This window comes from Podarcis filfolensis, assembly GCF_964270895.1.
Source record: "Podarcis filfolensis genome assembly, chromosome: 13".
Lineage (NCBI taxonomy): Eukaryota > Metazoa > Chordata > Lepidosauria > Squamata > Lacertidae > Podarcis > Podarcis filfolensis.
This window is the reverse complement of record NC_139615.1, coordinates 36,212,478-36,236,699: the sequence shown is the minus strand read 5'-3', so window position 1 is coordinate 36,236,699 and position 24,222 is coordinate 36,212,478. Positions and strand designations below refer to the sequence as shown.

Below are 24,222 nucleotides of genomic sequence, written 5' to 3'. Positions count from 1 at the left end.
GTGTAACAGCTATGAGTTCCGCTACGAGAATCATAGCGCAGCCAGATACCAAAATTTTCCACCTTCAATGGAGCCTTCTCCAAAACCTGTCCACAGTACACAATTTCCCCAGAAGATTTCTTCTTCAGCTGAGACACAAAGTAATAGAAACGGGACTTTGCAACAACATGATTAGGAGCAAAGATGCGCATACGATAGAGAGGTGGTGTTGGGCACTTAGGAGTGGGGAGGCATCTCCCAACTGCTTTGGTGCCCAACGCCTTCATGGCGCTGCCTCTCTCGCTGCCACCCAGGAAAAAACACTTAGAATCCTCCTTGAAACCGCCCCACTCCATGCATTAAGTCCAGGGTGGAGCTAGTAGAGACAGAGACTTTAGGAGTAGGGCTGAGGCATGCAGCCTCTCCACCCATGATGTACCGTATTTTTCGCTCTATAGGACGCACTTTTTCCCCTCCAAAAATGAAGGGGAAATATGTGTGCGTCCTATGGAGCCAATGCAGACTTTCGCTGTAGCCTGGAGAGCGAGAGGGGTCGGTGCGCACCAACCCCTCTCGCTCTCCAGGCTTCAGGCAGCTATCCGCAAGCCTTTGGAGCCCGGCGGGAGTTCCCGCTGCACCCGGAAGGCTTGCGGATGGCTGCCTGTTCTGGGAGCTGGGGTCGGGGGAAGGTTGGGCTTCCCCTGCCCCCAGCCCCGCGGCTAAAAACGAAGCCAAGACAGCCAGCAGGATGGATCCCGCTCGCTGTCTTGGCTTCTTTGCTCTTTGGGGGGGAAATAAAAAAAATTCTTTATTAAGTGAGTGGGGCTGAGAGACTTCAGAGAAGTGTGACTAGCCCAAGGTCACCCAGCAGCTGTATGTGGAGGAGCAGGAAAGCAAACCCAGTTCACCAGATTACAAGTCCACCGCTCTTAACCACTACACCAAACAGGCAAAAATCATGATGCAGGAAAAACCATGAAGCCAGCCAATGCCTCTACATAGCTCCATCCTTATTTCGTACATTGTGACATATCGGCTTAGCTGGTGATCTACCACAATGCTGAAAACCAGATATCGCCCAGCCCTACGCAGCATGCTCCCTTCTCTCTCTTTTTTTTTAATGAAATATTTATTAAAATTTTACAAAGACAAATATACAAAAACACATAATAATAATAATAATAATAAAATCAAAAATAAAAAGATAAGTAAAACATACAGAAAAAACAAGAAAAATTAAAAACAATTATTTTTCATAACATAAAACTCATTTGCTTGTTTCTTTGACTTCCTCACACGTCCCCTTCTTGTATTCCCATTTAAATAATCAAATCAGCAAATCCTTACCCTCTTTCATTTATCTTATCTCTATAACTTAACATTTTATAACTCAGTATTTTCATCCATTATCAATTCATTTTTGCATATTCTTATTAACTTTGTTGCCAATACCACTTATTTCCAATCCAACACCATTTTAGTTATTTTTTTTACCTAATTATACCCTTCTTCCATATTCTTAAAGCACTACAGCTGGAAACCATTTAATTTCTATCCAACATCATTCTAACATTCACTGATTTTGCAATATTTCATGCTCCCTTCTCTCAGCCTGCTTCCCAATAGTGTACCTTCTTCTGCGATACATACCAGCCAGACTTTGGTGGTGTTAGACATCTTGCCGTGCTCCTCAAAGATCCAGCCATGGTAGCACAGCAGCATCTTGAGAATGCTACGCATGGTCACGATGAGGGCCAGCCATAGCCCTGTGGAAAAAGCCAGGGCACTGAGGACTGTCAGGCCTTGATCTGACAGGTAGTCACTGAGGACAACATGGTGGGGAAGGGCAGGAAGAGAGAGGGAGAGGGAGAAAAACGTACAGGCCTTAAAATTAAAACAAGAGAAGAAAACCTAATTCTGTCTTCTAGTCTGATGTCTCCAGACTAACACACATGCACACAAATGCTTAAGGGTTTAAAATGTGGACTTGCTGTTTTAAACTAAAGGTCCGTCTCAGCAAGTCATCTCTCTCCAAAAGCCACCAATCAAATGCCCCCTCTCTGTGAATATGGAGATTCCATCATGTTAATGCAAGACAGAACTATCCTCCATATGTTTTTCTAAAGTCATCCAAGCAAGAGGCCATTGTTTTGGCAATGAAGTAATGTACTTCCCAAAGCCTGCTGCCAATCAGAGATGTTATCCCCTTAGAAGGAACCCTAGGTGCATACATCCTTACATGAGCCAGGCCCTTTTCAGGCTTGAGGCTGATTCCATGGTACCATGGCTAGCATATGTGGGACTATCCTATTCAGGCATGAAAACCCCTTCACGTGTTCACACTGAACACCTCAAGAGGACTCTTTTGTCACTAGAAAATTGTCTCCCAACCACACCACCTCTGGTCAAAAGGACCCTGGCAGTACCCAAGTGTTTCTGACCTGAGGGCAACTTCCAGTATCAACAAAATGCACTCTTTCCAATGTGTTTGACATGGACACATCCCTGGACTGTGTTTGAGAGTGGTTTTGAAGCAACCCTCCAAGAAAACCATTTAAAATAACATGGAACCATGATTTCCCACTATGTGAATAAGCCACAGCAAGCCTTGAATTTGTAGGCTCCCCAGTTTTCCTCTCTCATTCTCCTGGAGAAGGAGTTTGGAAGCACTTGATTCCAATTTTAAACAAACCATAGTACCCCATACACAGAGAAATGTAGTTTGTTTAAACAATGTTTTCAGGACAAGATGGGAAGTAAGTCCACAGTTTGATTCTGGGTAGTTCTCGTAAGTGTGAACAAACCACAGTTCTCATAACTTCAGAGGCCACCATAAACAAGGGTTTGTCTAAAAGCAAAGGTTTTCCATTTCCTCCTCATTGGCTTGAAAGGTGACAAGAGGGGTTGGAGAATTCACACAAGCCTGAGATGTGCTGCCGCCTGTTTTCGTAGCAGGAAACCATTATTTCCCAGAATGTATGAAAACCAGGCCTTAGTTTTAGTCTCCCTCCCCCTCATTTATTCACCCACAACTCCCACCCTTCTCCCTTCCCATCTCCTTACCTGACTGGCAGGTGTTCCTTGATCTTTCCAATCATGCCCATGGAGGGGTCAAGTCGAGAGTACTGGGTTACCAAGATGGCAGTAACCATGAACAGCCAACTGGATGGGCTGGCAGGATACACGCCTGTCACAAAACTGTTCTGTTAGGAGAGGTCACAAAAAGATGAATGTGAACAGATTGCTGCCATCGTCATGAGTCAAATCTCCTGTAGTTTTGAAGGCACGTTTCCCTTTCTTTGGAAAATATGGTACATGGACTGAACTTTGCCCAGTTCCCTAAACTGCCCACTCACTTCCTTTCCCTCAAACACTCGGCAAAACTGCTGGTGTGCACTTTTTCTTGAAGAAGCAGTATGGATTTGTGGAGAGCAGGAAAGCTATACTTGACAACATAGCTATTTCAGCCCTAAAAATCAACCAACACATTGTTTTCTCAGAATGTAAGCTGCATTGAATGTGCTTTGAACTCTTGGGTGCTGATTAATGGTGCTTGTTGCTTATGACAAATTAAACAGGCCCCAACATTTTATAAGTTGGCTCTCTCATTTTTGCTCCGAGCAACCCACCACCAATTTCCAAGCTACATCTCAGCATCAAACATCATTTTACACAAGGGTTCTGTTTGCATGTCCTTCACATTAAACCATAGTTAGGAACAAACCATAGTCTTAACAAGTACAAGCAAGCTGCTCATTACTACCAGCTTCTGTCTTCGCTGTACTGGGAGGGAAACAAACTAAATTGTGGTTTAGTATGATCTTCAAATCAGGTAACTGAACTGCTAAGATCACTTGCTGAGTTCATGATGGAGATGAGATTTTAACAAGGACCTCCTAATTCATAACTCTCTTTTATCCTTACAACAACCCTGTATGTCACCCCTCCATAATACAAATGGAGACGGCCTCTTCACAAGGACACCTAATAAATTTATGGATTATTGACTAAAAAGAAACAGGTTGTCAATGCTATTGAACCTTAATTATTGAAGAACAAGCACCGTGATCTCTTTGGGTGGGGGGCACTTGGGCACTTTCCACTCTCTGTTAAACCCTTGAGGGTTAGTTCTAAAATGGTTCCCAGAACCTCCTGTTCCGATTTGGCCAAACAAACTTTCATTCTCACCATACCCTGAACCTACTGGACTCAAGTCCTTTCTGATAACCTGGGAGGCCTTACTCTCATGCCTAACCCAGGACTCCAACTACCTTGGCTTCACTAGATTACAGTTGAATTCTTCCTAAGGCTCCAACGTGGAAGGGTTGGGTTCCCAAGAATAAACTAAGAGCTGGGCTATCAAGACATGAATGTCACCGAATCGTAGAATTGCAGAGTTGGAAGGGACCAAGAGAATCATCTAGTCCAACACACTGCAATACAGGAATTTTTCTGCCCAACACAAGGCCAGAACCTATGACTGTCTCATGCTCTACCAACGGAGCTATCCCTCAGATGCAAATTAATTCCAGAGCATTTTGAGCAGGTGCCAGCCTGCTTATATAGAACTCCAGTACAACGTAACTGTAACAACTTTCTGTAACTATCCAATCACTGAACGCCACTTTCGATCCCTTATTTGCATATGTGGACCTGAACTATCTACAGTATCCCCCTGCTGGCCCAGGGTGAGAACTTCAGTACATAACACTCGTTATCCCTATCTTACCCGCAACTGGTTGAATTTCTTCTTCCAGGACCGCAGGCCTGAGCGGTAAACCTCCTTGAGGGCTGCATGGCTCAGCTGGAGGTCGATACCCTCTGGAGAGACCGTGAATTGGAACGCCACAGCCTGGTGAGCCTCCGCCATCTTGGGAGGGTGCTAGCTTGTTGGCTAAGACAAGAGAGAGAACGAGAGGATGAACACATCCCTTTAAACCTGTATCGAAAACCCCTCAAATTTATACATTGACAATTATTATTTATACCCTGCCTTCCACCCCCACCCCCAACAGGGACTCAAGGTTTCTTACACATAAAAGGCAGAAAGGTATTGTGCCAGTAGTTAAAATGGCACAAAACAGCACTAGGTGGTGGACTGCATTCTGGGGACTTGGAATATCCTTCACTAGTATTGCAGTTTTACCTGGCAAAAGGCTGACATCACAATGACAAAGGTGAGTGTCATTGTGTATTTGGCTGAAACCTAGCCAAACAGACAGCAAAGGTTTGGTGCGAGCTCTGGGAGAAGCCTTGTGTTGCCTATATTCCCTCGCTATAAATGAAGAATTTGAGGAGGTGTGAAAGAAAGAAAGAAAGAAAGAAAGAAAGGAAGGAAGGAAGGAAGGAAGGAAGGAAGGAAGGGTCTTCTCTGTGGTGGCACCGTAGTTATGGATAACAGTCCCTATAGGATCCTTGACTGTCACCTTCGCTTTAGTCGTTCTGGAACTGGCAGTTCGAATGTGCGCAACGGTGAGCTCCCGTTGCTCTGTTCCAGCTCCTGCCGACCAAGCAGTTTGAAAGCACACCAGTGCAAGTAGATAAACAGGTACTGCTGTGGCGGGAAGGTAAACAGCGTTTCTGTGGTCTCTGGCTTCCGTCAAGGTGTTCTGTTGCGCCAGAAGCAGTTTAGTCATGCTGGCTAAATGACCCAGAAAGCTGTCTGTGGACAAACGCCAGCTCCCTTGGCCTGAAAGTGAGATGAGTGTTGCACCACATAGTCGCCTTTGACTGGACTTAACCATCCAGGGGTCCTTTACCTTTTTACCTTTACCTTCTGGTACTAGGTGAACACCTTTTTTATTTTCTCAGGCTTTTCAATCTTGAAATTGTCTAGTAAATTATAGGATTGGACCAGGACCTAGGACACCAGGTCTCTACTCAGCCATGAAGCTCACTGGGTGACCTTGGGCCAGTCACCATCTCTTAGCCTAACCTACCTCACAGGGTTGTTGTGAGAATGAAATGGGGAGAACCATGTACACCACCTTGAGATCCTTGTGAGATAAAAATGGTATATAAATGTAATAAATAATAAAATAATAATAATAGATCTTTAGATATTTCTGAAGTTTGTTTGTCTTTGCTTCTACTTTTGTTTGATACTCTGCTGCTGTTTTTACGCTGTATTTAGATTTTTTGGTCTTGCCTTTTTAATGTATGCTTTACTTCCACTGTTAGCCACCCAGAACATATACACTGAGTAAATAAACAAGAAATCATTATTTTTCCCCCCAATTTGAGTTGAAGGGATATTTATTTTCCCACCAGCTTTAATTATTTTGCCACCAGCTTTACTGCAGTTTACAACAATGGTAAAAACAATAAAATACAATGAAGGAAGTACAAGAACAGCAACGAAACCACAAAATAAAAGCAGCAGAGAAAAGAACCAGAAAACCTTTCATCTTGAAAAGGGTTCAAAGTAGAGAAGGATAGCTTTTCTCTGGTACTCAGGGAAAATGAAGGTAGTGCCAGGCAAACATACCAAAAGAAGCACATTTTACAATTTGCACTCCACCACACAGGCCTGATTTGCACATAATGCTAAATCCTGGCTTATTAAACTACATGGTGCATTGAACCACCACATACGTGTTAAGTGTGAACCCTGGCAGCCACTCGAAAAACCTTGGTTGTAATAAATAAACCATCCTTTAAAAAAGATTTAAACAGATAATGTTGCGATATTAACCTAAAAAAAAGGCAGCTGGGAAAAGGAATCTCCACAACCAAAGCAGCTCCACTGCTTCAGGCAAGAAACATCTGGAATCCCCTCCCTCCAGGGAAAAATAATATGTGTTGGTTTTCACTAAGGGAGAAAATGGATGAATCGCTTCCAAAGGAGGGGTGTGGGCCTTCTGCACAAAATTTACCACATACCTCATTGCACATTGCCAAGGCCCAATACAGGTTTGGCTGCCATGACAACAGTTTTCTGTTGCCAGGGAGTTAAGGGGAGTGACAGGAGAGCCGTCAAAAAGAAGGGCAATAACATCTGGCGTAGTAACTCAAAAATACGAGAAGTCTGAGCAGTTTTAACCCACCCCTCATGTGCAGGCTTGGGAATACTCTCCCTTGTCAATAAGAAGAGACTATTCTCTTACCTGAGAATCCAAAAATCTGGGCTATCAACCACAACTCTAACCACTGGCCCTCACCACCCCAACTAGCTTCCCAGCTCCTACCCATCCCATTACCACATATGTTCCAGAACTAGACTGGAGATTGGGGGGGGGGGCTTTCCCAGCTGTTAACAGATTGGGCAGGGGGGGCATCGCCTAAGCCAGGGATTCCCAAACTTGGGTCGCCAGCTGTTATTGGACTACAATTCCCATCATCCCTGACCACTGGTCATGCTAGCTAGGGATGATGGGAGTTGTAGTCCGACAATAGCTGGAGACCCAAGTTTGGGGAACCCTGCTGAAATATACCGTACTCGGAGTCGAGTGTTGAATTTCATGCTCTTTATTCAGCTCATAGTAATGAATGAAACTTTCCCCAAAATGTCTAGCTATATATACATTAATTACACAATGGGCCCTGCGTGATTGGCTAATTCTGTGCTGCTCCCGTAGGCCAATCAGGTTGCGGATTCACTTCCTCCAGAAGCCTGATTGGCTGCCTCTGCAGGCCAGTCAGACTGCTGCATTCTGGATCCTTTTGTTCTAGGATTCAGCTCAGTACATAACACCTACCCTAAGCAGAGCTCTCTATCGGTTTATATGGTACAAAATGGCGGGTTGTGCTTTCACCGGCAACTCCAGTCACAATATAAGGTCTGGAAGGTGTGGGTGAAGAGATGGGGAGGAAGGTAAGCTGGCTCCAGGGAAGGGCTATGGAGTCTGTGGTCCTCCAGATGTTGGTGGACGACACCTCCCTTCTGCCCCAACCTTTGACCATACATCTGGGCTGATGGGAGTTGGAGTCTAACAACATCCAGAGGGCTGCAGGTTCTCCTCCCTTGACCTAGGGAAGAAAAATCCTACATGCAGCCCATGCAGCCCTCAATGGCGGCTTTCAGCAACATTTGATGCCCCATACAGTACAGTGGTACCTTGGGTTAAGTACTTAATTCGTTCTGGAGGTCTGTTCTTAACCTGAAACTGTTCTTAACCTGAAGCACCACTTTAGCTAATGGGGCCTCCTGCTGCTGCCGTGCCGCCAGAGCACGATTTCTGTTCTCATCCTGAAGTAAAGTTCTTAACCTGAAGCATTATTTCTGGGTTAGTGGAGTATGTAACCTGAAGCGTATGTAACCTGAAGCGTATGTAACCCGGGGTACCACTGTACTCCCTTCCCAAAGCCTAGATAGCACTTCCCCGGCTTTGAGGAGTTGGGAGTGCTCTAGAACAAGCAGAAAGGTATAACAGCTCACCTATTCAGGAGATCCTTTCTGTGCGTTTTATATACACCGATTTTACACTGTTGGGTTTATCTGGAAAACGCTCAACAAAAACGCAAGGGTTTTCGTTGCTGTTTTAAAGGGGTGAGCGAGATGGAGGCAGGATTCGGAGGTTGGGCTCCCTCGCTACTTGCAGCCGTGCTCCTCTACCACCTCCCATCAGCTTGCTCCCTCAGGCTGCAGAGTGTTGCTGCCAAAAACTGCGAGGCTCTTCCCATGGGAGCTGCCATGCTGGGGTTAAGCTAGAGCATGGGTAGGCAAACCAAGGCCCGGGGGCCGAATCCGGCCCAATGGCCTTCTAAATCCGGCCTGAGGACGGGCCGGGAATCAGCATGTTTTTACATGAGTAGAATGTGTCCTTTTATTTAAAATGCATCTCTGGGTTATTTGTGGGGCATAGGAATTCCTTCATTTTTCTCCCCAAAATATTTTCCGGCCCCCCACAGGGTCTGAGGATCAGTGGACCGGCCCCCTGCTGAAAAAGTTTGCTGATCCCTGAGCTAGAGAGATCCCAAGTGGGTCACTGCCTTGCCTTGCCTCAGATATCAAAGCAAGGAGGCCTTTCCACACCATCAGAGTGATTCAGGCATGAGATAAGAGAAACAATTGGCACAGCTACCCACCATGCAGCCAGGGGCAGATTTATGTCTTATCATGTTTTTAATATTCTGTTGAGAGATGCCCAGATGGGCGGGGTATAAAGTATTATTATTATTATTATTATTATTATTATTATTATTATTATTATTATTATATGGTGAGGCCCTAAACTACACCAAGTCGAAGGGGCCCCACAGAATCTGTCCATAACACTAATAGCAAGGGCAATGAAAATAGAAACATTGTTTTATATTTGCATTTATATATGCACACAGACAAGGATGGAACTAAAAACTAAAAATCTCGATACCAGTGTTTCCTGAAGCTCTTACAGCGGAGGCATACAATCATATAACACCCCCTCGCCCAGATTTTAGAGGCTCGCCTTATACACATCTGTGTTAGTTGCTATTCTGGGTGTGCCACCACACTGTGAGAATGCAAGATCAGAGAAGCAACTCATGCAATACGCAGCCTCCCCCAAGGGCAGGAAATTATGATAATACCTTTGCTACATCTAAGTTATTGATTTAATTACATCAGAGGGAAAGAAGAACCTTTTGATTCCCTGCTCCACCCAGATATAAGGCTGTCCCAAACAAACCACAAGCTGTAACCAAGTCTTGATAGGAGTTTGTTTCGGGGAACTAAACCACAAGCCCAGGTAGGGCTAGACAATACTGTCTATCAATATAGCATCCAAAACCGGTTTGAAGTCCATATCATGATATCGGTTTCATAATTTTTGACCTGGCAGGTAAAAAGTTAAAGGTAAGTCAAAGGCGACTATGGGGTTGCAGCGCTCATCTCGCTTTTAGGCCGAGGGAGCCGGCGTTTGTCCACAGACAGCTTTCTGGCTCATGTGGCCAGCAGGACTAAACAGCTTCTGGCGCAACGGGACACCGTGACGGAAACCAGAGCGCACAGAAACGCCGTTTACCTTCCCGCCGGAGCGGTACCTATTTATCTACTTGCACTGGCGTGCTTTCAAACTGTTAGGTTGGCAGGAGCTGGGACAGAGCAACAGGAGCTCACTCTGTCACAGGGATTCGAACCGCCAACCTTCCGATCGGCAAGCCCAAGAGGCTCTGTGGTTTAGACCACAGCGCCACCCATGTCCTGGCAATATATTGCGTATCATGATGCATGTGTGTGTGTTTGTGTGTGTGTGTGTATGTACTATGCAAAAATCACAATGTGGGGAAAACTGTGAAGCCAGCCAATGCCTCTGTTAGGGTTGCCATATTTCAAAAAGTGATAATCCAGATACAAAAGTTGTTGAACTATTTTTTTTTTTTTTTAGGAAATTTGCCAAAAAAGCAACACTTCCAACATGGCTTCCCGCGTTTTCCTGATTTTTACTGATTTTGGGAAATTTCGCCCGGATGGATGGCAGCCCTACTCATCATAAAGGTAAAGGGACCCCTGACCATTAGGTCCAGTCGTGACCAACTCTGGGGTTGTGGCGCTCATCTCGCTTTATTGGCTGAGGGAGCCAGCATACAGCTTCCGGGTCATGTGGCCAGCATGACTAAGCACTTCTGGCGAACCAGAGCAGCTCACAGAAACGCCGTTTACCTTCCCGCTGGAGCGGTACCTATTTACAGTGGTGCCTCGCAAGACGAAATTAATTCGTTCCGCGAGTCTTTTCGTCTTGCGCGGTTTTTCGTCTTGCAAAGCACGGTCCGTCGCAACTGCACCTCTTCAAGCGGCTTTAAGAAAAAAGGAAACAAACTCGCAAGACGTTTTCGTCTTGCGAAGCAAGCCCATAGGGAAAATCGTCTTGCGAAGCAACTCAAAAAACGAAAAACTCTTTCGTCTTGCGAGTTTTTCGTCTTCCGAGGCATTCGTCTTGCGAGGTACCACTGTATCTACTTGCACTTTGACGTGCTTTTGAACTGCTAGGTTGGCAGGAGCAGGGACTGAGCAATAGGAGCTCACCCCATTGCAGGGATTCGAACCGCCGACCTTCTGATCGGCAAGTCCTAGGCTCTGTGGTTTAACCCACAGCGCCACCCGCATCCCTACTCATCATAGCTCCATCCTTATTTCAGACATTGTGATATATCAGGATGTAGCGATGTTCGGCTGGTGATATATCATGAAGTTGAAAGCCTGCTCCATCTGGTTGGCCACCGTGAGAACAGGATGGTGGACTAGATGAGCCACTTGATGAAGCAGGCTCTTTTTGTGTTCTTTTTTCTACAGCAGAACGATAACGAGAGATGAGGTGCATCTCTGGAAAGACCAAAAAAAAAAAAAAAAAGGCTTCCAAAGCTCAGCAGGGCATTAGGAAAGTCTGATCAGATTGCTTTTGTAAGATAAGAACCACAGTCAGGATCCACAATCGCTTTCCCAGGAAAACAGGGCGTGAGCCCAGGTTTTCTGGCTAGATCCCAACTGGGCAAAAGTTGACAACTCTCTGATCTAGAAACCTCCCTAAAGTGCGCCTTGCACAATCCTGTTATTCTCGAGGCGTTTCGTCTGCATCATCACAAGCTAGGAGAAGCACACCTCAGAGCATGGGACCAGGTTCCACAAGGGAATGGGCAGGCAGGGCCTGCCCCATGGAAGCATCCCTCTCCAGAGGGGCCAGAATCACAGTGTGAAGAAGAAGAAGAGGAGTTTGGATTTGATATCCCGCTTTATCACTACCTGAAGGAGTCTCAAAGCGGCTAACATTCTCCTTTCCCTTCCTCCCCTACAACAAACACTCTGTGAGGTGAGTGGCACTGAGAGACTTCAGAGAAGTGTGACTAGTTCAAGGTCACCCAGCAGCTGCATGTGGAGGAGCAGGGAATCGAACCCGGTTCCCCAGATTACGAGTCTATTGCTCTTAACCACTACACCACACTGGCTGTGATGCCCCTCGCTGTCCAAGAGGAAAGACTTCAGCATTGTCCGCCTGCTCAGGCCTAGGCATAGTCTAACAGGCAGGACCTATTGTCGTCTCTCTTTCCATCAGAACTCGTAGTGAAATGGATGGGGTGTTACCAGACATGGGTCTGGGGACCCTGGGACAAGCAGGAACTGGGACGCTTGAGAGATGTGCAGATGTCTGCAGGGAGCAGGACTGGACTGTCACCAGCTGGTGAATCATAGGTCCAAACCCCTGCAGTGCAGGAATCTCAGCTAAAGCACCCATGACAGATGACCATGTGACCTCTGCTTAAAGACCTCCCAAGGGAGACCGTTCCACTGTTGAACAGCTCTTGCTGTCAGAAAGCTCTTCCTGATGTTTGGTCAGAATCTCCTTCCTTGGAACTTGAAGCCGTTGGTTTGAGTCCTACCCAGTGTGGTGTAGTGGTTAAGAGCGGTAGTCTCGTAATCTGGAGAACTGGGTTCGATTCCCCACTCCTCCACATGCAGCTGCTGGGTGACCTTGGGCCAGTCACACTTCTCTGAAGTCTCTCAGCCCCACTCACCTCACAGAGTGTTTGTTGTGGGGGAGGAAGGGAAAGGAGATTGTTAGCCGCTTTGAGACTCCTTAAGGGGAGTGAAAGGCGGGATATCAAATCCAAAACTCTTCTTCTTCTTCTACCCTCCAGAGCAGGAGAAGACAAGCTAGCTCCATTTTTCCATGTGACAACCCTGTAGACCAGTGTTTCCCAACTGGAATCCATATGGCCCCCTGGGGTGCCCCAAGATATTCCAAGGGGGGCACAGGTGAAAATTACATAAATGAGGGGGGGCACAGCATGAGGCTAAGGAGCCGCAGAAGGAAGTGAGAAGAACAGAAATGAATATATCATTTGCCCGATAATAAATGTTGGAAATGTAAAGAAAAGGAAGGTACATTCTTCCACCTTTGGTGGACGTGCCCAAGGATTAAGGCTTTCTGGGAGATGATCTATAATGAAATGAAAAAGGTATTTAAATATACCTTTTTGAAGAAACCAGAGGCCTTTCTCCTGGGCATGGTCGGCCAACTGGTGCCAAAGAAGGATAGAACTTTCTTTATGTACGCTACAACAGCAGCAAGAATACTCATCGCAAAGTACTGGAAGACACAAGATTTACCCACCCGGGAAGAATGGCAGATGAAGTTGATGGACTACATGGAACTGGCGGAAATGACTGGCAGAATCCGAGACCAGGGAGAAGAGTCGGTAGAAGAAGATTGGAAGAAATTTAAAGACTATTTACAGAAACACTGTAAAATTAAGGAATGTTAGAAGGATGCTGGAATGAAGTTATGTGGTTTTAGCAGTAATGCTACAAAGGGGTATGTAAAAATGGATTGTTAACAGGTGAGAATGTAAAGTTACAATATATTAAGATAAATTACTAAGATAAAAGCAAAAATGGTAAGGATTTGCTGAAACACAGTTATGGACCACAGGTATGAAATTTACGGCATGTAATGCCTTAAGAGAGAATATTATGAAAATGATATACAGGTGGTACATGACCCCAGTCAAGCTTGCAAAAATATATCATTTGCCCGATAATAAATGCTGGAAATGTAAGGAGGTTGAAGGTACATTCTTTCACCTTTGGTGGACATGCCCAAAGATTAAGGCTTTCTGGGAAATGATTTATAATGAAATGAAAAAGGTATTTAAGTATACCTTCTTGAAAAAACCAGAGGCTTTTCTCTTGGGCATAGTCGGCCATTTGGTGCCAAAGAAGGACAGAACTTTTTTTATGTATGCTACAACGGCAGCAAGAATACTTATAGCAAAGCACTGGAAGACTCAAGATCTATCCACTCTGGAGGAATGGCAGATGAAGTTGATCGACTGTATGGGACTGGCAGAAATGACTGGCAGAATCCGCGACCAGGGAGAAGAGTCGGCAGAAGAAGATTGGAAGAAATTTAAGGATTATTTACAGAAATATTACAAAATTAATGAACTCTGAAAAGATGCTGGATTGAACTTTTGTGGTTTCTAGCTGTTATGATAAAGATAACAGGGATTAAAATTGTTTAAGTCATAAAATTTAAAAAGTTGATTGGAAAATAAGGTGTTAATTAAAAGAAATGTTAAGGGATTAGGATTTGCTGGATTAACAATTTGAACTAGAAAACAAGAAGGGGAGGTATGAGGAAGTCAAAGAAACATGTTATTGAAAAATTGTCACTGAAATTGACTTGTTTTTAATATTTTTCTTTTTCTTTTTCTTTTTGTGTTTGTATAAAATTGGAAAACCTAATAAATATTTATATAAAAAAAGGATTTGCTGAAACAACTATTGAACTAGAATACAAAAAAGGGAGGTGTGAGGAGGTCAGGGAAATAAGTAAATGAAAGACCAGACATGGAAAGACTGATTTGCTTTTAATTGTTTCCATTTTTCTGTATTTTGTATTTTTTGTTTCTTTTTTTTCTTTTTTCATTATTTCATTTTTGTGACTCTTGTAACCTTTTTGAAAATTTAATAAATATTATTTTTAAAAAAATTACATAAATGGGGGGGCACAGCATGAGGCTAAGAAGAAAAGAAATGAATTTTTTTAAAAGAAAATTCTGATTGGCTGAGGATCTGCTTGGCCAATCACCAGCAGGTAAGGGGGCGGCCCACCAGGGGGTGGCCTAGCACACTTTTTTTTTGCCACATGCATTTTCTTGGAGCAGTCCTGGTTTGTTTCCAGCAGGAGAGGGAGATATCTGAAGCTCCTGTTTTGACCACTGCTTGTAGCTGCCGCCAGTGCTGGCCTAGCGCCAAGCAGATTGGGGCCTTCAGATGTTAACTAAGGGCGCAGGGCCCTTCAGCAGCATCGGCCTGGTTCTGCAAAACATGGGGCGAAATCCACCCCAGCGTCTAGTCCAGCAGGGTCATCTGGTGCTTCTGACTTGCATCTAGTAAATAACTAAGCGTCTACTCAGAAGAAAGCCGCACTGAGTTCAGTGGGCCTTACTCCCAGGTAAAGGTGTGTGGGGCTATATACTGTTTTATCTAGGCAGCCGGGGCTCCTCCGGATGACAAGATCTTTTTGCACCAGGTCAGTGAGGACCACTTGCTTTTAAAAATTCTCCCATATATACAGAACTCCCTGTGCGCCTTTTGCAGACCCTCCAAGTGTCCCGATTTTCCAGGGACAGTCTCGGATTTACAGATGTCGTCCCAGTTTCTGATTTGATCCTGGAATGTCCCGCTTTTCCTTAGGACGTCCCAATTTTCAACAGAGAAATGTTATCTGACCGCTGAGCCATCTGAAGGCAACCCTGTATAGGGAAGGGTTTTTTCTTTAATGTTTAATGTTTAATTTTGTTTTTATATATGTTGGAAGCCACCCAGAGTGGCTGGGGCAAACCAGTCAGATGGGTGGGGTATAAATAATAAAATTATTATTATGGAATAGGACATCCCTATTTCCTTTGGAGGGTATGTTTTTGAACTGTTATCTGTAGGTTTCTTCCTCTGTGTCAAATAACTGGGGTCAGAAAAAGTGTTGCTTACTTTTTATAATACATGGAAGTTGGATCTCCCTCGGAAGGTTGTTGACTCTCCATCCTTGGAGGTTTCTAGGCAGAGGTTGGATGGGCATCTGTCATGGATGCTTTAGCTGAGTTTCCTACGTTACAGGGGGCTGCACTAGAAAGATTTACCCTATGAGTCCCTTCCAGCTCTTTTCTGCTTCAACAATATTTCATTATGTTCCTATCGTTTTAAGTAACTGTATTTTTATAAATTATAAAAATTATAAATAAAACATGTTCTACTTACAAACAAAACATTTAAATAGCTACCTTTCTACCAGTAGGATAGGGTGGGGTGGGGCACAGGAAGAAAACAAGGTCAGAAGGGGGCCACGGTTGGGAAAAGGTTGGGAAACACTGCCCAGCTCCTTCAACCGTTCCTCATAAGGCTTGCTTTCCAGACCCTTGATCATCTTGGTCTGGACTTCACTCCTGTTTTGTGCTGCTTCACCAGCATGTTCCCTGCAGGATCTCCCACCCCAATTTAGTACAGTGGTACCTCGGGTTAAGTACTTACCGTATTTTTGCTCTATAAGACGCACCAGACCACAAGACGCACCTAGTTTTCAAAGGAGGAAAACAAGAAAAAAAAATATTCTGAATCTCAGAAGCCAGAACAGCAAGAGGGATCGCTGTGCAGTGAAAGCAGCAATCCCTCTTGCTGTTCTGGCTTCTGGGATAGCTGCGCAGCCTGCATACGCTCCATAAGACGCACACACATTTCCCCTTACTTTATAGGAGGGGAAAAGTGAGTCTTATAGAGCAAAAAACACGGTAATTCGTTCCCAAGGTCCACTCTTAACCTGAAACTGTTCTTAACCTGAAGCACCACTTTAGCTAATGGGGCTTCCTGCTGCCGCCACACCGCCGGAGCCCGATTTCTGTTCTTATCCTGAAGCACTATTTCTGGGTTAGCGGAGTGCGTAACCTGAAGCGTATGTAACCTGAAGCGTAAGTAACCCGAGGTACCACTGTAGATCTAGGCTGGTGAAACTGGTTCGACTCACTGCTGAGCTAGAGATATCCGGAGTGGCCACGGACAGACTCCTCTTTCTCAGCCTCAGTTTCCCATCTGTGTGGGAACGGTAATATAATCTACTTCGCACGGTCGCTGTAAAGAGCAACAAGTGCTATTATATAACAAGCCTGCCTTTTCCTAGACCCCCATCCCCAAACACAATGATGTGACCTTGCATAAAATCCTATGCTCTCTACCCCAGAAGTAGCTGCTGCTAAGCATTTGGTAGGAAAACCACGGGGTGTTAATTGGTTAACGTCTGTTGCACACTGCCTGCCATGGACTGGATGCAGCTGGTCATGAATATAAAGGAAGAAACTGGGTTTTCCCTCCCCCCCTTCTAGCGTAAGCAAATATTGTTGCCTTGGGCTCCGGCTGCAACTACAGCAGATTTTAAAATAGTTAATGTTTGCTGCGCGGTAGCAGGGTGCATGCAAACTATGAGCCAGCACGGGAGTATAGGGTGTTAGAGATGGAAGGCCGTTTCAGAAAGAAGGGCAGGATCTAAATTACAACAACAACACAGACAGACAGGCACCTTTTAATTCAGGTAAACTGCCCACAGGTAAACTGCTCCAAGCAAGATATCTTAGGTTAGGAATTTGTATCTTTCACAGGGTTAGACTGCAAACTTATGTCAGGCACAGGTTGGATGAAGAAGTCTGGTGGAAGCCTGCGCATAGCTGTCAACGTATCCCTTTTTTAAAGGGAAATTCCCTTATTCCAAACAGGATTCCTCGCAAGAAAAGGGAAAAGTTGACAGCTATGAGCCTGCCTCCCCAGAGCCCCCCAGGGAGGGCTCTGAAGATGACACCTTAGAGCCCAGAGCCTGGTGGAGGGACACACTGGAGCCATCAGCAGAAGGGAAGAGCTGGGAGTGGACAGAAACCGGAGGCTTGAGCGATTCAGGGGGCTCAGGAGAAGGAGGGTCCTCCAGGACAGGATCAGAAGAAGAAGAGGAGGAGTTTGGATTTGATATCCCGCTTTATCACTACCCGAAGGAGTCTCAAAGCGGCTAAAAATCTCCTTTCCCTTCCTCCCCCACAACAAACACTCTGTGAGGTGAGTGGGGCTGAGAGACTTCAAGAAGTGTGACTAGCCCAAGGTCACCCAGCAGCTGCATGTGGAGGAGTGGAGACGCGAACCCGGTTCCCCAGATTACGAATCTACTGCTCTTAACCACTACACCACACTGGCTGCGAATCACAGCGTGAGCACAAACAGTCCCTGTTATGTATTCACTGGTCTGCGTTTGCCTGAGCTTGAGTCTGGCCTATGGATTCTGAGCTCCTGTGTTCTGATTCGATACATGCTGTCCAATCACAGAACATTTCAGGATTTGGGCCTCGGCCATTGGCCCTTGGACTCTTGAGTCGTGATTCGCAGTTTGGAAGTTTAGACAGCCAATCACGTTGGGAGTGACAGTGGCCCAGGCTTTCAGAAATGTATCTAAGCAGTTGCTTTGCCTCTTTTCCCAGTTATGTACAGTGGTACCTCAGGTTATATACGCTTCAGGTTACAGACTCCACTAACCCAGAAATAGTACCTCAGGTTAAGAACTTTGCTTCAGGATAAGAACAGAAATCGTGCTCCGGCGGCGTGGCGGCAGCGGGAGGCCCCATTAGCTAAAGTGGTGCTTCGGGTTAAGTACAGTTTCAGGTTAAGTACGGACTCCGGAACGAATTAAGTACTTAACCCGAGGTATCACTGTAGCTCAATAAAGGTTCTTGCTGTTAGCACTGTGTCTTGCCTTGTGGGAACCCACCTACACTTCAGTCCCAGTCCTCCTTATTCTCCTCCCCCTGACTCCCCATTGCAGAATGGCCCGGTCTTGCACAACACACCTGACATGCCCAGAAGAGACTTTTTCTTCTTCGGAGGGATCCAGAGAGAGAGGCTAGAGGGGAAACGTCATGCCTAGAGCTTAGTTTCAGCAAAACCTTTGTTGAGTCAAGGCTAATAAGGAACATTGCTGCATTGTTGTTTCTCTGCCAATAAAAAGCTAATTGCATTCCACCTTCCATGTGTGTGCCTGCCTAGTGGATGACCTGGCTCCTTGACAGCTCCTTAACAACTTAGTTAATGGCCCATTGTTCTCAGTGGAGAAGCAAGTCTGCAATCCTAATCCCACTTGCCTGGGAGTAAATTGCATTGAGTTTAACAGCACTTACCGTATTTTTTGCTCTATAAGACTCACTTTTTCCCTCCTAAAAAGTAAGGGGAAATGTGTGTGTGCATCTTATGGAGCGAATGCAGGCTGCGCAGCTATCCCAGAAGCTAGAACAGCAAGAGGGATTGCTGCTTTCACTGCGCACCGATCCCTCTTGCTGTTCTGGCTTCTGAGATTCAGAATATTTTTTTTCTTGTTTTCCTCCTCCAAAAACTAGGTGCGTCTTGTGGTCTGGTGCATCTTATAGAGCGAAAAATACGGTAATTCCGAGTGGACGTGGGTAGGCTTGAACTGTAAATCATTACTAAGTGATGCCATTAACTCCTATGGGACCTATGCGCAACTAAGGTTGTGATCCAAGAGTGCCTGCCTGGAATAAGCCTCACTGATTTCGATGGGAATTTAAATCTAAGTAGAAGTGCCGGGAATTGTGCTGCTAGTCTAGGCCCAACCCACAGTTTGGCAATGCTGTGATATCTTGTCATGATCTAGATTAACCCTTGAAACCTCTGAGAGAGCTGGGAGGTTAATGTTAAGCGAGATGGGAGTTGTGATGTGATAATTAACTTGGAGAGGGAAGAATCCATGGTTTCCTTAGAGAGAAGGTGGGAAAATGCAAAGATTCTTGTTAGGGTAAGAAGGATGTGAGCACAGGACTTCTGAGCCAGAGCAAGAGCGCAGGGAAGAAAAGGATATTGGCATTTTCCAAGGCAAGAATGGCGGTAGCTAATCTGTTCCTCGGGAGGCAGTAGACTGGAGCACAGAATCATTTGTATATATGGAAGGTGGAAATGCAGCTCAGAATCATGCACACACACCCCACTCAGAATCATACAATTGCAGAGTTGGAAGGGACCCGAGGGTCATCTAGTCCAACCCCCTGCAATGCAGGAATTTTTTTTGCCCAACGTGGGGCTCAAACCCACAACCCTGAGATTAAGAGTCTCGTGCTCTACCGACTAAACATTCAGATGTCATTCTAAGGCAGCAATCCTAACCCTACTTCGCTGGGAGTAAGTCCCATTGAATTTAATGAGACTTGCTTCTGCGGGAGAGAGCTAGGACCGTGGCATAAATCGGCAATGTTGTTGTTTAGTCATTTAGTCGTGTCCGACTCTTCGTGACCCCATGGACCAGAGCACGCCAGACACTCCTGTCCTCCACTGCCTCCCGCAGTTTGGTCAGACTCATGTTTGTAGCTTCAAGAACACTGTCCAACCATCTTGTCCTCTGTCGTCCCCTTCTCCTTGTGCCCTCCATCTTTCCCAACATCAGGGTCTTTTCCAGGAGTCTTCTCTTCTCATGAGGTGGCCAAAGTACTGGAGCCTCAGCTTCACGATCTGTCCTTCCAGTGAGCACTCAGGGCTGATTTCCTTCAGAATGGATACGTTTGATCTTCTTGCAGTCCATGGGACTCTCAAGAGTCTCCTCCAGCATCATAATTCAAAAGATCAATTCTTTGGCGATCAGCCTTCATGGTTGCAGGTTTTACAGTTACTGTCGCTGGTTTAAAAACATAGGAAGCTGCCTTATACTAAGTCAGATCATTGGTCCATCTTTCTCAGCATTGTCTAGACTGGATGGCTTCATCAGGGATGCAGGCAGGAGCCTTGCTCAGCCCTGGATGGAGTTGCTGGGAGTTGAACCTGCGACCTTCTGCATGCAGGGCAACTGCTCTGCCACTGAGCTATATGGCCCTGCCCTGCTGACAGATCGGTCTCCCATGCAAATCTTGCTTCTCCATTGAGGACTTTCTCCATTTAACATTTGGATTTTGTGGGTGTTCAGCACTCTGATTCACAACAGGGCTCATGCGCAAACACCTATCTGCCCTGTGGCAAATCCACCCTGAGTATCGCACTCTCAAACTCTATGATCCTCTCCTCCGTTCAAAGTCCACCAAGCTCAGCAGCTACCTCACAAAGACAAAGAACGTCATTCCCCAAACAGAAACTAACCACCATCCAAAAGTGGGTGCTCTCTTTTTTAAAATTTAATTTTTTTTGCTCTTTGCATAGTACCGTATTTTTCGCCCTATAGGACGCACCGTCCCATAAGGCGCACCTAGTTTTTTTGGGGGGAAATAAAGGGGAAAAAATTATTTTCCCCCCAGGCCTGAGCTTCCCCCGACCCCAGCCCCCAAACAGGCAGCTCTCTGCAAGCCATGGGAGCCCAGCGCTGGCTCCCGCTGCTTGCTGAGAGGTCCGCGAAGCCTGGACGCGCTGAGCTCAGCGAGGGCAGGCTTCAGCATGCAGGCAACTCTCCGCAAGCAGCGGGAGCGCTCCAGCTGCTTGCGAAGAGATCCGTGAAGCCTGGAGAGCAAGAGGGGTCGGTGCGCACCGACCCCTCTCGCTCTCCAGGCTTCAGCGAAAGCCTGCATTCGCCCCATAGGACGCACACACATTTCCCCTTCATTTTTGGAGGGGGAAAAGTGCGTCCTATAGGGCGAAAAATACGATACCTTTGAAAAATAACTTTTGCGTTAAGAGAGACTTAAAATAAAGGTTTGCAGAAGCTTTGCTCGTGCAGGACCCTTTTCATATGCAGAGTCAGGTCTGTTAACATGCTACTAGGTGCAGATCGTACTTTGAAATTACTGTATTTTTCCGTGTACAGTGGTACCTCGGGTTAAGTACTTAATTCGTTCCGGAGGTCCGTTCTTAACCTGAAGCACCACTTTAGCTAATGGGGCCTCCTGCTGCCACTGTGCCGCCAGAGCACGATTTCTGTTCTCATCCTGAAGCAAAGTTCTTAACCTGAGATAATATTTCTGGGTTAGCGGCGTCTGTAACCTGAAGCGTCTGTAACCTGCAGCGTATGTAACCCGAGGTACCACTCTATAACACGCCCCCATGTATAAGACGCCTCCTATTTTGGGACACTCTAAATTAAGAAAATGGGGGGAGATTGCCCATATTTTTTGAGCTTTTTTTAGGGGGGGTTGCCAAAAATTCCTCACCCTCATGACCTGCGCTGCCACTTGCACGCGTCGTAATAGCTGCTTATTGTCAGTCCCTTTGCCAGCAGATGCTGCCAATCGCCCGCCCAATTGATGCAGAAACAGCCAATCAACACCAGCCCTTGCCACAGCAACTAATAACACACCCAATAGCCGCTGACAATCTCCAGGTCGCGACAGCAACCAATCACACGTCCCCCCTAGGCACTATCCATGTATAAGATGACCCCCGATTTTTTACCTTATTGTTTAATTTAAAAAAACCTCATCCTACACACAGAAAAGTATGGTAATGCTTAAGTTTCAAGGCTCCTTATCCCAGAAGGGCCCCAGAAGCAACTACAGTCCATATTGCTTTAAAAAGCGCATCATGCACATATTTAAAAATTTTCTTACTTTTCACCTCCCCAAAACTCAGAAACTATGAGGCATAGGAAATTTTAATTCACACTAGTGACTTTGATGTGTGAGATAATCCAATCCAGTGGTTTTAATCAAAATCTGAGATGTGGTAGTTAATTATTTTAATATATATGAAAAATGTGGCAATCTGTTGTGGAATACCCCCATTGAAGCAGTGGTTATTCAGACCACGTTGCTGGTTGTGAAGGAGTCCCCATAACAGTCCAAGCTTCAGGGCCTCCAACATGTGGGTCTGCCACTGCAGGCTACCTGTACATATGTAACACCAGGCTTCTACAAATGCCATTTTTTCTCCCCTATATGGAGATAATTTCAGCACAGAAGAACTGTTTTCCACAAGACACAAACAGATCTATTTATGCACAGCAAGACTTCATAATAAAGCCATTGCTACCCAGTAATAGGAAGAACACCCTGGTAATTACTGTACTGGCCAGGCATGCCCCCTTGGCAAAGTATAGTTATGGGTGACAGAACCAGGGCAGCCACTGCCAGAGGGAAATTTCTTTAGGCAGGGATGGCCAAAGGGAATATGGCAAATTGTATAGATACTTAAGAAACTGCATGTGGGTTAGAGGCAGTGGCCAGTTAACAAGTTTTCAGTCGAATGAGAAATCTGATAAACTGCACATTTCAGAGTTATCCTTTCCCTTGCAACCCTATTTGTTTAAAAAAGCACGTCGTTGCGCCTGCAACCCAGATACTTGCTCTGTTGATTGTACATCTTTTGCAACCAGGTCAGTGAATTTTTTAAAAAATAGTAACAACTCCTCTAGGCGTGGGGGCAATTTCCACAGGGACTGCAATGCACATGGATGGGAAACTTAACCTTACCCTCCCCAGCTGTGATCCCAAAATAAAAAATTATGTCCCCAAACACTTGTGCTGCAATGGCACCAATGAAGGCTTTATAATAATAATAATTTATTATTTATACCCCGCCCATCTGGCTGAGTTTCCCCAGCCACTCTGGGCTCCCAATCGAGTGTTAAAAACAATACAGCATTAAATACTAAAAACTTCCCTAAACAGGACTGCCTTCAGATGTCTTTTGAAAATAGGATAGCTGCTTATTTCCTTGACATCTGATGGGAGGGCGTTCCACAGAGTGGGTGCCACTACTGAGAAGGCCCTCTGTTTGGTTCCCTGTAACCTCACTACTCGCAATGAGGGAACCGCCAGAAGGCCCTCGGAGCTAGATCTCAGTGTCCGGGCTGAACAATGCAGGTGGACACGCTCCTTCAGGTATACAGGACCGAGGCCGTTTAGGGCCTTAAAGGTCAGCACCAACACTTTGAATTGTGCTCAGAAACATACTGGGAGCCGATGCAGATCTCTCAGGACTGGTGTTATACGGTCCCGGCGGCCACTTCCAGTCACCAGTCTAGCTGCCGCATTGTGGATTAATTGCACTTTCTGGGTCACCTTCAAAGGTAGCTTTCCCTTTCCCTATTGTTAATTCCAGCTTAGGGCGCAGGGATGGGGGCTAAATCCCTTTGGGATTGTGGCTAAGCATACAAGAGTTAAATCCCCCCTCTCTGTATGCTTCAGCCCAGGTGAAAATTACTCCCTCCCCCCTCCCCCCGCTGGGTGCCTAACATTGCATTTACAGTGGTACCTCGGGTTACAGACGCTTCAGGTTACAGACTCCGCTAACCCAGAAATAATACCTCGGGTTAGAACTTTGCTTCAGGATGAGAACAGAAATCGTGCAGCGGCGGCGCAACGGGAGGCCCCATTAGCTAAAGTGGTACCTCAGGTTAAGAACAGTTTCAGGTTAAGAACGGACCTCCAAAACGAATTAAATTCTTAACCCGAGGTACCATTGTATTATTATTATTATTATTAATTTTTATTGAAGATGTTCTTTTACAACATTGCATTTTAAAGAATTTTGGTGTGACTAAGAACCACACAATTAATATAGCATGCAGTTAGGCCCTGAGTGTTCTAGATGCCTCCAGTCCTCCGTCTCTCCAGTCAGCACTTGCTTGGAGCTTTGTTCCATCAGCACAACCCGACTCTTTTGGCCTGTCCACAGAAGACAGAAGTTGCATATTTTGTAGGGGGTGCTGTCCACAGACAGCTAGTGCTGATCAATCCCAAGCACCGTGTGCCAATGCACCATACTGAATTACCGTATTTTTTGCTTTATAAGACTCACTTTTTCCCTCCTAAAAAGTAAGGGGAAATGTGTGTGCGTCTTATGGAGCGAATGCAGGCTGCGCAGCTATCCCAGAAGCC

General features: G+C 45.6%; 1 protein-coding gene across 10 annotated transcripts in view; it reads right to left on the bottom strand.

Annotated features, from left to right (window-relative positions):
• Positions 1 to 24,222, bottom strand: part of CPT1C (carnitine palmitoyltransferase 1C) — a 69,971-nt gene that overhangs the window by 36,021 nt on the left and 9,728 nt on the right. For 8 of the 10 annotated variants that reach the window (XM_083582794.1, XM_083582796.1, XM_083582799.1 and 5 more), the window contains 3 exons: positions 4,709 to 4,873; positions 3,043 to 3,182; positions 1,630 to 1,801 (listed from right to left, as the gene is read on the bottom strand). In XM_083582794.1, the coding sequence (XP_083438920.1) occupies positions 1,630 to 1,801; positions 3,043 to 3,182; positions 4,709 to 4,849 (453 nt within the window). In that variant the 5' untranslated portion in view covers positions 4,850 to 4,873. Of the gene's footprint in view, positions 1 to 1,629; positions 1,802 to 3,042; positions 3,183 to 4,708; positions 4,874 to 5,012; positions 5,128 to 24,222 lie in introns of those variants that run through there. The other 2 variants (XM_083582793.1, XM_083582798.1) reach the window with 1 other exon arrangement.